The following is a 14432-nucleotide window of genomic DNA, read 5'->3' on the forward strand; positions in this document are numbered from 1 at the left end:
TATGAGTTTGTACGAGCTCTGAAGGCTTGAGATGAACTAGCAAATTCCATCTCTTGCCGCACTGCCGCTGACTCGGGGAACAATCACGTGTGTCATTCCCGCTCTCCGAGACTTCCCACCCACTCAGTGCCACCAGAACGGCAGAAATCCCCCATTGCCCGCTGCTTTCATCGGCGTTGTTTATCCCTAAAACGTCATAGAGGGGCTGTTCTTTTGCAGATTAGCGTCGAATGGAAATGAGGTTACCATGCAGATTTACGAATGGGACTTTAGGTTTACGCCGTTTGCAGTTAGCCCCCTTGGCTCGCCCTTTTTCTGTGGAACTCTGTTTTTCTCGTGCCGTGGTGGTCCTCTCGGTCTCGCCTTTCTGTCACATTTTCTCTCTTATCTGGCAGCTCTGGGCATCTCTGGCTGCCCGTTTAGGCCCCTTGGTGGTACTGTAGTCGCGCGTATAGTGGCGGGCCTGGTGGCCTGTTACGCGCATTCATCTGGTTCCATTGGGGGCGAGGCAGAATGGAACAAATGCCATTCGAGTTTCAGAGATCCCGGTTCCGTTCAATGTTCTTTCTGGGGTCCAAGGGAATTGCCATTATCCCCCCCATCCAGGGTCTCCATTCACTGGACATCTTTGTCTCCGTCTTTCAGTCACAAAGCCTGTCGTATGCCTTGGCAACCGTGGTAACTCGAGACTCAAATGACCTCTTCCAGGCTTCCAGAGTCTTCCGAAGACGCAACAACCGGATTGTTGCTCGGGACCCAGGCCTGAACGGAGTGCTCGGGCGACAAAACCTCGGCAGTCCAGCTGGGCTATTGTAGGTAACCCCATGCCGCAGATCGGGCACATCGGCGGTCCGTCTCCCGTCTTCACAGACCAATTCACCGAGACTCCGTTCAGTGCTGAGGAAGTTTCCGTTTCCTTCGCCCGCTTGTGACCTGCCAGCTCTAGCCAACTCGGGGCCATCTCCATGGACGAAACCCCGGGCCTTGAGATCGGAAAACACCGCAACGCATCTCCCAGCTGACCCGGAATGTTCGGCGAGTCTGGCACCGGGCTTGCCGCTTGTTGATGCACCTTGCAGGTTTTCAGCATTAATCTGCTGTCCAAGGTGGTGGCTAGCGGCACTTCTGGTCGGTACCAACACAGAACATGCACTTTATACACATTTTTTGCTACGGGCCTGGCCCCTGGATACCGAGCAAACGTCAAAGTCAATTGCGTTATTTAGCCTATTCGAGATGCTAATCAAGATGCCAACCAGAACAACAATTGTACTCCCCAGAGGCCGTGACATTAAGTACAATGCAAACTTAATCATGTCTCATCAATCATAACAGGCAGAAAAGACGCGAAACAAAAGCAGGGGAGCGAAAAATGAGGAATAAATCAACCAGAGAAGCAGAGCACAGCAGAGGACCCCCTAGTATCCAAACTCCAGCAAAAAAGCCACCCGCGCCGAAGAAATCGCCTAGAGAAAACACACAAAGTTGAGGCCGCCAAGGCAACTCGGTCTCGGTTACTAATCAGCAAATCGCTGCCTGAGACTGCTCTTATTCGTAGCGAGCACCGCCAACTGCGCGATGCTCGAGTTATTCGTAATGTCAAAGACAGATACCTCGGCCCCAAGCTCCTTCATCAGCCATGACCGGAGCTCAACCGCCGTCAGCGAGTCGATGCCGTACGCGTGAAGCGGTTTGGATGTCTCAAGATTGAGCGCGTCGATGCTGAGCATCCGCGCAATCTTGAGAAGGAGGGCGTCGAGCACAATCTTCTCGGCTTCCTCCAGTGAAGACGCGCATTGCAGGTGTGCTTTGTGGTTGATGCCCTTGTTCGCGTCGTCTCCTCTCTCTGCATCGTCCGTCTCTGTGAGTCGCAGGTGGCTAAACAGAGGATCTTCTCCCCACGTCTGCGTCTGGTACCCCTCCGCAGCTGTCTCTTGCGGCAGCCAGAGACGAGAGATAACTTGAGCCCTCGTCGTTTCCTGGGATGTAACAGCACCGGCCGGGCGGCAATGATAATCTAGCACGGCATAGAGCTCGTCCGCGGTGATGTGAGTCCATCCTGCAGATGAGAGGTAGTCCCAGAGTTCTGGCTTCTCTGCCACATAACCAACGCCACGGATGATCGGAAGGTCTATCGAAACGGCGTTGACGCCCTTAAAGACGAGATGATGCGCAAAAGCGTCTTGGAATGTTCCTCCTGCGGCGTAGTTGGCCTGCTCGGGGCTTCCTGTCACTCCCACAGTCGACGAGAGGAAGACGAAGAAGTCCATCTTGTCGCCGAGGGCGTTGTACAGGTTCCAGGATGCCTGCACCTTGGGCTGTACGGCTGCCTTCCAATTGTCGAGCGACATGTTCTCGAGAAGATTGTCCTTTATGCAGATTAGTATCGACGACCCTTCGAGCAGAACAGAGCATCAGTTATTCAACTTACTTGGAGCACCATGGAACCTTGGATGCATCCCTTGATGGAAGGAAGGGTAGTAGCAAGCTCAGCCAGAACAGTTTGTAGAGCACCGGCATCCGTCACATCGCAGGCCGGAGTGACCACATTATCACACACAGCCTCGAGCTCAGAAAGCAGCTCAATTGCAGCTTTCTCCACTGCGCCACGTCTCGAAAGGAGGATGAGGTTCTTGGCCCCTCGACAGGCCATCCATCGCGCGACGGACCTCCCAAGTCCACCTAGACCACCAGCAATCACGTACGACGCCTGGGGATCGAAGCTGCTAAGGGACTTCCGGCTCGGCACGACGGGTATCATGTCGTCGTCGCGTGGTTCGAGAACGATCTTGACGGTATTCTGATCTTCAGACTGCGTCCGGCGAAACGCGTCGCCGACCTGGGAGAAACTATAGATCGCGGTTGGCGAGGGGCGGCTGATATTCTTCCAGTTGGCAAAGACAATGTCGACCATGTGCTGGAACATGGTCTCGGTGCGGGTTAGGTCGAATGCGAGGCAAGATGTAAGATCGAAGGACTCGAGACGGATGTTGCGGCCTCGCGGGACACGTGTGTTAGAGATTCCGTCAACTGAGCCGATGTAAACAATGCGTCCGAATGGTGCGATGCAGTCGATGACGCCGTCGTTAAGGTCATCGACCACCGTAATAAGAACATCAATGCCACGCCCCTTGGCCAGCCTCTGCTGTGCAGACCGCATTGACAAGTCATGACTGCTGAAGACGTGATCTTCCGGGATACCGCATCCCTTGACCAGTTCCTCTCGCTCTGACTGATTCCTCACGGTTGTGTACACCTCAGCTTTTTGAAGCTGAGCGACCTGCACGAATGCCTTTCCGATACTGGAACATGCGCCGTGTACCATGACAGAGTTGCCCTCACGGATGGAGCCGAACTCGCAGAGGACAGCGTAGGCCGTTGTGTAGTCGACGGGCAAGACCGCGCCATCAGTGAACGACACTCCATCAGGCAGCTTCGCGAGCAAGCCGTCCGTAGATCGAACATGGGTCTTCATGGTGCCCGACACCGCGAGTCCAAAGACCTTGTCCCCAACCTGGAACCTTGAGGCAGGCCCAGACTTTGTGACTATGCCAGAAGCCTCTAGACCCAGAGGTGAGTCTTCTGCCTTGCCGAGAACTGAGGAGACGTCACTGGTGCTCACTCCACAAGCCATGACCTTGAACTCGACATCGTGGTCTCCAAGTGGTGTCTCGGTCAGAGCGTCTTCCTCGAAGCGAAGTGAGTCAAGTTGGCCAACGTCTCCGACCTGAAGGTGCAGCGAACGAAAGGCTTCGTCTTTCAAAAGCTTGTTCTCAATGCTCACGACGCCAGTCTGGTTTTGAATGTGATCGGTCATGTAATCTGCCTCAACGAGGCGAGATACGTGAACCACGTCGTCAATCACCCTGAATGAGTTCTCGACGCTGTCTTGTGCTGCTGCAAGAACCTGGACGCACCTGGCGGCAATGAGCTCTTCGTCGGCATTCTGTTCGAAAGAGAGAGTGAGGAAGTTGACATCTGGCCTCTCTGAGCGAACCACTCTAGCCAGGCCGGTTACCAACTCGGAATCCGGGTCGGGCGCAGTGGACGTACCGCCACGAGTCACCCAAAGGATGTTTTTGCTCTTGGTCAGTATGAGCTTGAAGCTGTTAAAGGTCTCCTCGTCCATATCCTTCAAAGCAGCATGGTCCAGTTCGGAGAGTACCACACACGTCGCGCTAGCCAGGCTCTTGTCAGCCAAGGACGTGATAGTTGCGATTTCGCAACCACCTCCTTGACCGATTGACTGCACCACCTTCGCTGCCAGCTCGTTCTGAGTCGGCGACTCGCTGGTCAGAATGTAGTACGATGAAGGAGAGCATGCCACTATCTCCGTTGTGGGGTTACTGGACACCAGGATCGAGCTCATCTGATGCGGGGATGAAGCGAAATCGTCAAAGACAGCATCGAGCCCACTGAAACCAGAAGCTCGAAGATGGGTATCCCATGAATTGGGAGACATCAACGGACCCCAGACACGCTCCTTGTCCTCTGAAAGCCACCACCCGTGCAGCGTGCCGAAGCAGAAGCTTCCCAGCAGGATCTCAGTGTTGGTGATCTCAAAGAGGAGAAGCTTTCCACCAGGTTTGAGCAACTTCCTAGCATTGACGAGGGTCTCGTCAATCTTCTTCGTAGCGTGCAAGACGTTCGCCGCAATAATGAGATCATACTTGTCGGCCTCGAAGCCCTGGCTCAGGGGGTCATTCTCGACATTGAGCACGCGGAATCCCATTCGTCCGACCTCATCCTTGAAGTTTTCCTTGGCTTGTTCGAAGAACGACGGCGAGATGTCGGTGAAATCGTAGTGCCCGTACCGACGTCCGCTGTCTCGTGTCAACGTCGCCATGGCAGGACGCGTGGCGCCACCTGTGCCGGCGCCAATCTCGAGGATTTCCATGTTAGGGTTCTTGTGCGCCATGATGTCGAGGTAGCTACAAAGCTGAGCGTAGCATCTCTTGGAGCCGAGACCGTTGCTGTAGACATCCTCTGCCAGCTTATCTTTGAAGATGACGTCCAAGGGATCGCGGTCTCCGGTGAGGATACTCGAGAGGGCCTGACCGACGGCGATGATAAGCTTACCTTCCGATGCGTTGCCATTCAAGACTTTGGCTTCGAGTTGTTCAATACTCTCACTTGCGGGACCGTCCGAGTGCTGACGGGCGACGTGTTGGAACCACTTGACATATCGCTGGTGGTACCAGGTCATCTTGCCGATGGATTCTTGGGTAAGAGATTTTACGCAACGGCGCATGTAAGCAAGGCACAGCGCCTCGCAGTCCAGCATCCAGGTAGATGGGTCATCCTCCTGCGTTAGAGGCAGCTGGAAAAGTTGTGAAGCCTGCTGCTTCGTCAGGAAATTCGGATCAGGCTTCCAGGATACGTTGAAAGCCGGATGAACCATCGCCTGAGAGTTGTCCTTGGACGGCCCGTTCGAGATAGTCTTGAAGACAAGGCCAGACATTTGTACCATCTCGTCACCTTGTTCCAGATGTGTAGCCCTCACGTCCGAGACCACCTCGCTGCGCCCTTTGACTCGAGTGTCAGCAGACACACTGTATGAGTTATGAGACACGCTCGATCGCGCCGAAATCCAGCCATCAGCCAGGTACGTGGGCACTCTAGTTGCCCCGGCGTATTCGGAGCTGAAGACCAGAGCGACGAGATTGGCATGTACGACGCCATCGAGAGTAGCTGGGTGCACCAAGTGCGGCTGGACATACTGGTGTGGCATCGACTTCTCGATCTTGTCCACTGAAGAATGGAGTGTTGCTACCATGCTAAGGTCTTGTCCAAGACGGACGTCGCTCAGAGTCTGGAAGGTTGGGCCAAAGTTCAACCCAGAATCCGCGAAGCTGCGATACAACTTGTCGACAGAAATCTCCGTTGCGCAGCCATCATGAATGCTCTCTTCAGGGCCCCTAAGTGCGAGTCGATCACCCGACTCGTACTCAGTCTGCACGAAACCGTGGCAATGCTCCCTCCACGCGCCATCTTGCATGGTCCAGAGCTGGAATTCTCGCCATGTCGAAACAACGGAGTGGCTATTCTCCCGGTGCTGACGGAGGTAAAACTGAGATTCGACACCATTGGCATCATCGGGTACTCGCAGGGCCCGCTTGAATGACACATCTCTCAGTCTGAACCCCTTCAAGACCTTGCTCTTATCGGCAATCTGCCGGCTCGCCTCGATAGCCATGACAAGCATAGCGGCCGCAGGATATAAGACATCTCCAGAAACCTTGTGATCTTCGATCCAAGGATTCTCCGAAAGTCGGATGTAATTGCGCCACACCGCATTATTCTCGTTGAAACCCGCCATTGGAGCTCCAAGTAGCTCGTGCCGGCCCACAGGTCTCTTGCGGTAGTCGTCGCTCAACGTGCTCTGTACCCAGTACTCTTTCGAGTGGTCAAAAGGGTAAGAGGGCAGATTGGTGAGCATGAGTGGCTTTGGCCCATGAGGCTCGTCTGCGTCGTTGACCTGCGCCAGGTTGACATTGTAGCCGTGGCAGAAGAGATTTCCGACGGATTCCAGTGCAGTCTCGACGCCCGGCTTCTGTCGGATAAGAAGGGAGTGATAGTCAACCTTGGCGTTGCCGTGGACCTGTTTGACTGTGCTGAAGAGCGGTCCCTTGAGAGCGCTGTGAGGGCCAATTTCCAAGAAGTCGGTGATGGGTTCGAAGGGGAATTCCTCTTCACAGTCACTGTTCACATCACCATTCACGTGGCCATTGACAAATCCGTCGACGAGACCATTGACATGTCCGTCAACATGTCCGTTGATCTTGGGTACTTCAGAACCCTTGAGCATCTCTGTGACCGAATCGGTAAACCGGACTGGCGATACCAAGTTCTTGACCCAGTACTCAGGTCGTCGAAGTTGCGAGGGGAGTATTGGCACTCCCATCGTCGAAGAGTAGAATCGAGGCTTCACAGAGCTTCGCAAAGCACCCTGTTGAAGATCTCCCATGGCCTCCAGGTACTCATCAGCCATGGCCTTCATGTACTGCGAATGGTACGCAATTTCGACGTTGAGCTTCCTCGCGAATACCTTTTCGGCGCTGAGCAGCTGGACCAGGGCGTCAATCTTTTCAGCATCACCGCTGACGGTATGACTATCCACGCTGTTCATGCAAGCAATTTCTAGGGTACCTTCGCCGCCAAGTTGCTGGTTCACGCGATCGATGGCGTCTTGCGTGGCGGCTTTGCTCAGACCGACGGCAGCCATGCCCGTACTCGGCCGAGAAGCTGAGCGCGCGAGCTTGGCGCTCAGCTTACCGCGGAAGTAGGCGATTTTCCAGGCTGCTTGTCGTGAGATTGCGCCAGCGGCGTAGGCTGCGGCGACTTCACCGGATGAATGTCCCGTGATGGCATGTGGGTAGACGTCCCAAGTGGAGAGAAGGTCAACCATGGCAACCTGCAGAGCAGTGCATATGGGTTGGCAGAATTCGGGGTCGTTAATTCGAGAGGAAGTCTTTGACTTTGATAGTTCGACTAGTTTCCGACAATAATCAGTACGAGGTCTCACATCACTGGTCCAAAATGTTGTACGACAAGACTTACACGTTAAGGACCAATTACAACCGAGATCATTTAGATACCAATCAGCCGCCAACAGACTCTCTTGAAAGGCGCGGTACGCCAACAGGTCCATGCCCATCGTCGCCCATTGCGCTCCCTGGCCAGTAAAGACAAACGCAAGCCGCGGGTTGGTCTTTGCTCGTATGGGAGTAGCCGCATTCCCCTCGAGAGACTTTTCTAACTGTGCCGGCGAGCTGGCGATACTAAACGTCCTCCAGGAATGACGGGTCCGCCTACAGGCCAGTGTGTAGCTTAGGTCCCTCAAAAACCGCAGCTGGGCGGATTCTCCGACGATCTGGGCCGCTTTCGTTGCAAGATAGTCCCTGTATCCGTCTCGTAACCGAGAAACGGCATCCTGGTCGTTTGCCGACAAGACAAAGAGACGTGGGGCGTCTTCAGTGTCAAAATCGTCTAGATGGATCCCGCTATCCGATGGGCGGTGGAATCCATTAACGCGGCCTGTGTCGTTGTGACAGAAACGTCAGCGTGTGCCCGTCGAGCCTGGCGTAATAAGAACAAAAACTTACCCGTCCCATTCACTAAAGGTGCGTCTAGTTGTCTAGGAATCTTGGGGATCGTCTCCGTGCGATGGTTCCCGACCAGACGGAAGCTCTTGAGGAAATGGAGCGCATCATCCATCACTACGTGGGCATTACTGCCACCAACGCCAAACGAGTTCACGGACATGCGGCGCAGGCCACGCTGCGGCCACGCCGTTGGTTTTGTGGGAAACCTCAAGTTCCACGCGTCCTGGATCTTTGGGTTGCGCTTCTCGAACCAAATGTTCCCGGGAATAACGCCGCTCTCTAGCGTCAAGACACCCTTGATCACGGCCGCTACGCCCGCAGCGCCCTCCAAGTGTCCAACATTGCTCTTCAGCGCACCCACGTACAGCGGCTCGTCCGCAGACCGATGAGGCGCAAAGATCTCAGCAAGGGCGCTCGCCTCTATGGGATCGCCCACGGGAGTACCCGTGCCATGGGCCTCGGCGAACCGCGTGAGCGAAGGGTCCAAGTTGGCCCGCTCGTAGACGTGCTTGATGAGCGCGACCTGGCCCCTTTTCGTCGGCTGCGTGATGCCGGGCGATCGGCCGTCCTGGTTCGTGGAAGAGTTCCGGATGACGGCGCGGATGACGTCCCCGTCCCGAATGGCATCCGATACCCGCTTTAAGACCAGGGCCCCGAACCCTTCGCCGCGGGAGTATCCGTTGGCCCGGTGGTCAAAGCTGTATGACTTGCCGTCCGGACCCAGAACGCCCGCCGCGTCTAGCTTTAGTGTCATCTCGGGAGTCAGGATAAGGTTGCACCCGCCCACGACGGCCTAGTACATGATGACGGGGTGGTTAGCCAAGAGCCCGGCTTGCAGACGGCGGGGGAGAGGAGGAGGGGCGTGGTTTGGTTGGCTTCAGTGTCACCGCCCCTGGAGATGAAAGGGACTTTGGTGAAATTACATGCATGAGAAAAAGAGCCTCACCATGTTGACTTCACGAAGTTTGAGACTCATGCATGCTTCGTGCACGGCCACCAGACTGCTTGAGCAGGCCGTGTCTACTGTTACACTCGGGCCCCGAAAGTCGAAGAACCACGAGACTCTGTTGCTGAGCATACTGGCTACTGTGCCCAGGGCTGAGTATTTATTCGGAATATCCAAGTCTTTCGCTATGTGATCATTGTAATCGGCCGTGAAGCAGCCGACGTATACGCCGGTCTGGGTTCCGGCAACGGTATCGAGAGGTATTCCGGCTTCGTGAAAAGTCAGTATTCAGGCCAACTTCAAATATCGCAGCATCGAAAATTGGAATGTCTCTTCGTACCATTTTCGAGAGCCTTGTATACACTCTCCAACATTCCTCGCTGTTGCGGATCGATACTTCGTGCTTCTGTGGGTGTGATAGAGAAAAACGGCGCATCAAATGCTGATATGCTGCCCTTGAGAAAGTGGCCATGACGGACTCGTGTCTAAATTAAAGCGCTGCAAGTCAGTTCTCGTCGCATAAACTTTGCATAACGCGGAGCGGGAACACGCACGGCGCCGCTCCTGTCGGCATCCAGATGCCAAAAGGCCTCTGCATTGTATCTCTCCCGCGGGACTTCCGTGCGAGCTGACCTCCCGGCGAGTAACGACTCGTAGAACCGCTCTGGCGTATCGCCGTCCCCTGGAAGCCTCGCGCTGAGCCCAACAATGGCGATGGGATCTCCCATGATGTATACCGTACAGGGCTTGGGGGCTGTCTTTTTCGTCTAGTGTTTCGATACTATTGATCTACTCAGGTCCGTGCGGTGAGCTACGGTGAGAGTTTGAGGGATGGTGGGAGTCGGGGAAGTGAATTGAGACATGGAACGAAATCCTTAGGACAAGACCAGAACCTGGATCAGGGCTCCAGCGAGATAGTAGCATTATTAGAAAGAATCCACCACTTGGTTTCCCCTCTTCCACTATTCATGTGGACTACTCCGGAGCTAGCTATCAGATATTTCTGGCGTCAACCTCGACAAGCAAATTCACTCAACCCCTGGTCGGAAAGAAGAGGCCACACGCGTCATGTTGGCGAACTTGCGATGCACCAAGCACGGAGATGGCTCCAACAAGCTTCGCACTTTGACTGGAGTTTCTCTTCCAACAAAACATGGTGCATGAAGAATAAGACAAGGGTCCCGGATAGAAGGGGAGGAGATATAACAGATACGTGGTTCATTATGGTACATGCGATCGAGAAGGGTGGCTAAAGGGTGGCTACGTCGATGATTTTCGTACCCGTACAAGGTCACGAGGCTGGGAAGACAATGGCGATTCCCGAAGGGCACACCCGTTCGTTAGGTAACTGCGAAGCTTTGCGTTCCGCATTCCACAGAGTTCATTTATCGCTCCGCCTTGGCATGCCGTACTTTAGACCCCGGGAGCTGTTCAAGTAGACGTGTTAGTGCAGGCGAGACATCCATCGGGCCCAGATACAGGGGACCGGTGGAACACAAATTACACAAGATTCCTCGGGCTGATTTCGACCGGGCTTCCTGTGTGGTTGGCCCGCAGTGTGCATGCGCCCCTGTCTCTCGTTCTCTCTCGCTTCTCCCAAGCTCGCTCAACTCGGGATCGGTCTGACCCCTCTTGGAAAGTACGGCGACAATGATGACCAAGTCAAGACTCGAGGTGCACAGGGTCTTGCACACATTTTGCAGTTTAAGGTGCTTACGAAGTAAGAGGGGTGGGGGGCTACGGGAGATTGCTGTTGGTTTTCCCATTTTGTTTCGGTTGCAGTTCTTCGGCACCACGTGAAGCCAAGTTGCTAACTGCCCAAATCCAATAGTCGAGCATAGACTGCATCAGTGCATGCTCAAGCAGACGATGAGCTGTTCCTCTTGGCTGCTTCTTCCCCCTTTTCGACGAATACCTCGCTGCACCTCTGCAATGATTGCCTGGATCGGGAGCCGGATCCCGGAGATCCGATGACGATCGTTGCGATAGTCTGCCAGGATGCGCTTGGGCGAATCATTGCTTCTGGATTCTGGAAGGCGGTATCATGGCAGAGACCTTGACTCAGTGCCGTGTAAGCAGGCAGGCTCAGGCGTCAGAGTCGATCCCACACGATGGCGTCCCAGCTGCCGAACCCTGGACTGCTCGGCGACAGGGGTTGTGCTGGTTGCCAGCCAGTGGCCCCCTTGGGTCTCACGGCTCCCGCTCCATAAGAAAATGCAAGGTCATGACTAGGAGGATGACAGGTTTTAGCTGCCGGTCCAAGGCGTTGGGCCGCGTTGGAACATGGAAAGTGTGTGATGGCTGTGAATGCGAGGAAGAAGTTTGCGCTCTGATAAGGAGATTTCTGACAGAATTGATAAATGCGCCTTGATATACAATGTTTGCTTCCCCTTTCTCATCACTGGCACAGAAGAGCCCATGCCAGAAATGTCCGTTGTTTCTTTTCCAACGCTGCCGACGTCGCCAGCGTCGCGTGACATGACGACTATAGACTGGGTTGCGATTTCGCGAGGGTTTCCGCAACGTTTCCTTGGACTATGACAGGCCCGGGGAAGAGTCCAGAGAGCCAGAGTTGTCTGCCCATCCGGGCACATTACCACTGATTCTGATAAAGCGCCGACAAAAGCCCCGCAGATATTAGCACTTAGCAGCGACACGGCTACGCGCAGTACGAGGGCTTACCAAACCAGCTCGCCATCCGTACAAGGTTTTTCTGTTTTAGCGGCAAGGGATGGAAAGGGAGAAGCGACACAAGACAGGGGCCGTTCAAACACGGCAGTGTCCGGGAGATGATGGCATGGCATGGCCGCCTTGGGTTGGGGACCTTTGCACCTTTGCCCAAAAAATAAACTGTTGCCCTAGCCCGTTTTTATTCAGTTTCCCCCAGAAATGAAAAAACAAGACGAACCGCTTCTGGTTCATGAGACGACCTTGTCTATCCTATCCCGCCGCACCCTCTTTCTTGCTGGTTGCTTGTCTATCACTTTCTTCCTACACTCATTGCTACTGGTAACCTTCTTTCTTCCCCCTTGCGTTATACGGAGACCAGAGTAAAAGCCCGCCTATCGTCGAGCCTTGCTGACCTGCAACTCTCTTGGTTTGTGCATTGCGTCTTTGGCCCGGCATTTAACTTGGACCCCCCCAGTTTCCCGAATTCCCCCTCCTCCAGTCCCGAAGCGCGCACCGCTCCCTTCTACCCTTCCCCCTTGCCCACCACGGTCTCGCTCGGAGCGGACCGCATGTTGATGGACAGGTTCTACAACCAACAGCGGCTTCGCAAAAGCGGTGGTAGCAGCTTGAGCTCAGTCGGTTCTGGCTCTCCCGTGGGACGGCACCAGCCGACCCGTCCTCCAACGGCCGCCAACAGCATCTCGGCCGCCTCCACATCGACGCTGCTCACCGCTAGTTCGTCGTCCGAACGTACCCGCAACTTTTCCACAGACAGCAGGCCGCGCACGCCGCCATCAACGAGGCCGTCGATGCAGTCAGGCGAACAAGACGTACGTACTTCTTCGGTCTATGAGACATTGACCCCTCCGTGGACCGTGGCAACTGTCATGTTGTCGCCGGCGCCTACAGATCCAGGTGGTAATGCAGGTTTAACCAAAGCTCTTGAATCTCATGCCGCAAATAGGAGTATCCCGAGGATCACCCGAGCCCGACCTCCGATGAAGTGAACGAGGCCGTCTGGGCGGGAGGGTCCGATTCAGACGACGGATCGGACAGCGACCCGACGCCGGGTCAGAGTCTCCGGGCGGTAACAAAGTGAGTCTCTCATTCTCATCCGACGATGATGTCTTTCATTGTTCTTTTCTTCATTGTGTTTCATGTTTATCCTCATTCTCACTTTCCCTCGCCATCTCATCGGCCACCTTTCTTTTCCTGCGACATTCTGACCATCCGAACCATCCGTGCAGTAGCAGTTCCAGCAAATCAAAGATCAAGACGGGCAAGTCGTCCATCTTCCAGTCCATCTTCAACAAGTTTGCCAAAACCGGAAAGCGCTTCGGCTTCGTGCCAAATACCAAGGTACGCTTTACTCAACTATCATCCTTTGATGCAGGTTGCCCCGATGCTAACCCGTCTTACCAATCCGCCAGGAAGAACAAGACAGAAATGGTCAGCAAGCATCCTTCACCGTGGTCCACCGGTCCTTGAGTTCATGGCCACCTAGCTCTTCACCTACACATGCATCTTGCGCTTCCTGCAGGATCTGGAGCGTCTAGACCAAGACCTGCCTTGTCGCTAACCAGGAATCCGCAGTCCTCCAACACCAGATCATTGCCGAACTCTTCGACCACAGACTCCACTTGGCCCCAGTCGTCAAGGCCAGGGCCGCCCTCGACGTAGGCACGGGGCCAGGGCTATGGGCATTAGTGCGTTACCTTCTCATCATCAGTCACTTCGCAACGCCCCCTCCCCTCACCTTTTCCCGCATAAATGATGTAACTAGTCTGGTATCACGGAATGACTCGCTAACTAGCCTCATGTAGGAATATGGCAAGTCGCTCCTGTTAATGCCTACGGGGTATTATAACACCGGGAAGTTCACGCTAACGCCAGTTGACCGCCGCAACAGCCAAGAAGAACCCAAACTGTGCCGTGATGGGCGTCGATATTGAGAAAGTGCGCCCTCCATATAACGTGTCCAACTGTCAGTTCAAGATCATGGATATAACTACCGACTGGAACATCGGCAGACAGTTCGACTTCATCCATGTCCGTATGCTAGGCGATATCGTGGAAAAGGAAAAGTTCGTTGACTCCATCTATCGCCACCTCAACCCTGGGGGCTGGGTCGAGTTCAGCGAATGGATCGCGATCCTCGTATCCCCAGATCACTCACTAGAGGGGACAGCATTTCACAAGTGGAACATGCTTCTCCAACAGGGTCTTCAGAATATGGGCCGCTCCATGCACTACGTCTCACAATATCAGCCCATCTTGGAGAAGTCAGGGTTTGAGAGGATGAAGTTGACAAAGCACGCTGCTCCTACGAACGCGTGCTACCCGGGTAAGAAGTGTCAGCGGTTCGGTACCATGATGTCCAGCAATTGGAATGCCATCATCGAGCCGCTAAGTGTCCCTGTTTTTACTATTGGTCTAGGCTGGTCCGAGGCCCAGGTTCTTGCATTGGTTAAGAAGGTCCGCAAGGAGATTGATGATACGAACTACCATTCGTTCATGACGCTGTAAGTTATCTCTGGAGTCAGGCAAGGTTGGAGGAGGTCCTGGATCATAACTGACAATCACATTCTGATATCAGGCTTACGATATACTGTCGGAAGCCACGTAGCGGTGCATCATCGTCCGCATCGTTGGCGAGCTCATCACGCTCGGCAGCTCAAATGTCGGTGTCCAATGTCAGTTCACATGGGTAG

General features: G+C 54.5%; 2 protein-coding genes across 2 annotated transcripts; one reads left to right on the plus strand and one right to left on the minus strand.

The window, feature by feature from the left end:
- Window positions 1-1517: 1517 nt before the first annotated feature.
- Window positions 1518-9779, minus strand: CTAM01_14140 (beta-ketoacyl synthase domain-containing protein; the record flags this gene model as incomplete). Its single annotated transcript, XM_060530141.1, has 7 exons — window positions 1518-2369; window positions 2432-7491; window positions 7561-8037; window positions 8106-8898; window positions 9052-9320; window positions 9392-9536; window positions 9606-9779. The coding sequence occupies 7 exons, from the start codon at window positions 9777-9779 to the stop codon at window positions 1518-1520; spliced, it is 7770 nt and encodes a 2589-aa protein (XP_060375278.1).
- A 2211-nt stretch (window positions 9780-11990) lies between these two features.
- On the plus strand, window positions 11991-14432 carry CTAM01_14141 (TAM domain methyltransferase; the record flags this gene model as incomplete). The annotated part of the gene is made up of 7 exons (XM_060530142.1): window positions 11991-12551; window positions 12686-12816; window positions 12969-13080; window positions 13152-13170; window positions 13315-13427; window positions 13615-14243; window positions 14318-14432. Coding segments are annotated over 7 exons (1680 nt in total), but the record flags the coding sequence as incomplete, so codon positions are not given.

This window comes from Colletotrichum tamarilloi, assembly GCF_030869305.1.
Source record: "Colletotrichum tamarilloi strain Tom-12 chromosome Unknown Scaffold_114.1, whole genome shotgun sequence".
Taxonomy (NCBI): Eukaryota; Fungi; Ascomycota; class Sordariomycetes; order Glomerellales; family Glomerellaceae; genus Colletotrichum; species Colletotrichum tamarilloi.